The 2822-nt window shown below is 44.7% G+C and overlaps 1 protein-coding gene across 1 annotated transcript; it reads left to right on the top strand.

Moving 5' to 3' along the window:
• Positions 1-204: 204 nt before the first annotated feature.
• Positions 205-2127, top strand: LOC138879610 (RNA polymerase II degradation factor 1-like). The gene is made up of 4 exons (XM_070159225.1): positions 205-546; positions 1326-1472; positions 1593-1697; positions 1744-2127. The coding sequence occupies exons 1-4, from the start codon at positions 205-207 to the stop codon at positions 2125-2127; spliced, it is 978 nt and encodes a 325-aa protein (XP_070015326.1).
• Positions 2128-2822: the final 695 nt, after the last annotated feature.

Below are 2822 nucleotides of genomic sequence, written 5' to 3'. Positions count from 1 at the left end.
GTCCGAAGTGGTCCCTTTGCGGTTGCATTGCATTTCATGCGGTCAGCAGTCTGCTGTCTGCAATTATTTCCTTCACTGATTCTTCCGATATTGTGATACTAACAAGCTTCAACTAAATTCCACTTGTAGAAAATGGTTAAATTATGAGGCGGTGGTGGAAAACAAAAGGGAAAAGGAGATTCCTCCCGAGGTAGGGGACAAGGTATGATAAGATTGACCCCCCAAGTCCGGCAGGCAATTAAGGATACCAAAAAATCAATAAATGCCGTTGATAGAGCTGTTTCCCAGTCGGGAAGTGAGTATTTGCCCTCCCGGGAGACATTCGACTCCGAATCAGTGCTAGAGTATGTTCCTGACTGGCCGGAGAGGCACATATTGAGAGATACACCTCCAGGCACTCCTACTGCTCAAGCTTCAGTTGCAATTTCTTCTGAGTCATCTGAGGTCTCAGTTGAGGGTAGTGACAGTGCAACATTTACTTCCCCTGCTGGTTCATCGCCTGGAGAGGATCCTATCGACAATGCAGTTCCGGATGAAGAGGGAGGGGTGTGCCACAACCCGGGGGTGTGGAAAGAACTAGAAACCCCAAGGTGTGGAAAAGGAGATTCGTCAGTGAGATTGCTTGCCACAAATCCCGAGAGTGGTGGCCCGAGAGAAAGTTGATACTTGAACGGAGATTCATTGACAAAGATCTTCTACCTCACAATCCTAATGTGCAGAGGCAATTCTGAGAGAGACCGGGCTGGGATTACTTTACAGGCAATGTTGAGGAGGCAAATGAGCACCTAGTCAAGTAGGTCTACGCTAATGTTGCCCACGTTCAAAAAGGCACGAAAGTGACTAAGGTGCGGAACTTGACAGTGAAGTTTGATGGCAAGACAATAAATGACTACCTGGGCTTTCCGGAGGAGGATGAAACATTATACTTAGAAAAGGTAGCATTGGGTGAGGATGGCCGTACATGGGTAGAAGAGTACTTGGCACTCCCAGGTACCACCCCAGTATGGTTAACAACCGGAATCCAAATTTTGAAGAGAACCCTGAACTTCGAAGCAAAAGGGTAGGAAACCTTTGTTTGCAGCAGGCTAGACCCCACCACTCATGAGAACTCTCTTCCTATCTCCCGGGTTATATTAGTGGCTTCTATCATGGCGGGGTACCCGATCAATATAGGGAATGTTATGTCCAGGGTGATTACAAGAGTGGTGAATGAAGGTGATAGATCCTACCCCTTCCCAAACTTCTTGACCATGTACTTTGAGGATCAAGATGTGGAGAAAAGGAAATTTGATGTGAAAGTGAAACCCAAGGCACCTTTCTCCTAGTACAGTCTCAAGGGGGATGACAACCCCAAAGATCCTAAAGGCAAAGCCACTGCTTCTACTGGCCAGTCAGAAGAACCAGTAGTAGTAGCTTCTTCTCAGCCTCCTTCAGCTACACCAGACATTGCCCTAGAACCCTCTACTTCCACAGTCCCAGATATTCCCTCATCCACAGCCTACCTTTTTGACTGCCTACCGTTTGAGCCAAACCCTTGCCAGTATCAAAAACTGGATGCAGACATCTACTTCTAAGCTGTCTGTGCTTTCTAGATCGGTGGCAACCCAGTTCGTACCTCCACAGCCATAAATTCTAGCCTTAGTGGAGGAGACTCTCAAGGAGCTTCTGGACAACCAGAAGAAGCTCCTGGAGAACCAGTAGTTAATATTGGATGCTGTGGGTACTCATGGAAAAGCACTGAAGGAGCTGCCAAAGAAAACAAAGAAATTGAGAAAGACTCGAGCATCAAAGGAGTCTGTGAAGGAGTTGAGGGGAGAAGTGGAGAAAATCAAGGCTGACCACTTGCCATTAGAGCTGTTATTGCATAACCCGGTACCAGCAGCCAAGCCTGAGCCAGAGCAGGAGATAGAGAGGCCAGCAAAGAGGAAACGGGTGATTCCCCAAGCTGATGACGCAGTGATAGAGCTGGAGGACTCGCAGAGAGCTTCCTCTAGCCAGCCTCAGGCCCCAGAGCAACCTCAAGTCCCAGTGCAGACACATGATACCGAGATCCCATCACAGGTTCCCGAGCAGTCACAGGACCCAGGGACCCAGGCTCATGATCCCATGCAGACAGAGGGCCAATAGGGAGTTTCTCTTTACTCTCTATCTTTTATTGATCTTATTTTGGTTAGTTAGCATTGAGGATAATGCTAGCTTTCATTTGAGGGGGTAGCCCTATTTTGATGACATTGGGTTGTAAATATGATATTACTTTCTTTTTATTATGCTTTTTTTTTTACTTTTGGTATGTATATAATTTTACTAGTTTATTGCACTTTTCGTACTTTGAAACCTTGGTGTGTATATAAAGTTACTTTCTGATGTATATATTCATTCCCCCTTATATATATTCGTCTAAATCCCCTATTGTACATATTCATTTTACTTTTTGCATTTTCTTTCATAGCTTCTTACTTCATTTTTGTAGCTTCTTGTTTTGAGTTTTACATGCAATAAGCCTTTGGTTTTCTTAATGCCACGGTTCTTTCCAAAGGTAGAATTTGTGTGAACCGGGTGGCTCTTCCTGATGATGGATGGTATGACAACCTTCTTAAGGGTTTGAGTCTATTTTCTTTTTGTTTTTGGTGTAAATAGTAGCTAGTGAGTAATGGTACCTCAAGCAAAGCTTCACTTGGGCCTAACACATTTGCCTTTGATCTTATGGTCAAAAATAAATTATTGTGTATAGGATGGTGAAAGTTGTGACCTTGAGACTCTTGTATTGGCCGATAATCATCAAGTGATTTTTAGGGACCATTCCTGTTGCTCAAATCTTAGCT

The sequence above is a fragment of the Nicotiana sylvestris genome, chromosome 10 (genome assembly GCF_000393655.2).
Source record: "Nicotiana sylvestris chromosome 10, ASM39365v2, whole genome shotgun sequence".
Taxonomy (NCBI): Eukaryota; Viridiplantae; Streptophyta; class Magnoliopsida; order Solanales; family Solanaceae; genus Nicotiana; species Nicotiana sylvestris.
The sequence above is the reverse complement of the archived record's forward strand: the minus strand, read 5'-3'. Positions and strand labels throughout refer to the sequence as shown.

Excerpts from the sequence above, each read along its gene's own strand:
- LOC138879610 (XM_070159225.1), top strand. The coding sequence starts at position 205 with ATGATAAGATTGACCCCCCAAGTCCGGCAGGCAATTAAGGATACCAAA. Across the intron at positions 547-1,325 it reads TTCCGGATGAAGAGGGAGGG|TACAGTCTCAAGGGGGATGA; the intron begins GTGTGCCACAAC and ends CCTTTCTCCTAG. Across the intron at positions 1,698-1,743 it reads AAGAAGCTCCTGGAGAACCA|GAGCTGCCAAAGAAAACAAA; the intron begins GTAGTTAATATT and ends AAAGCACTGAAG.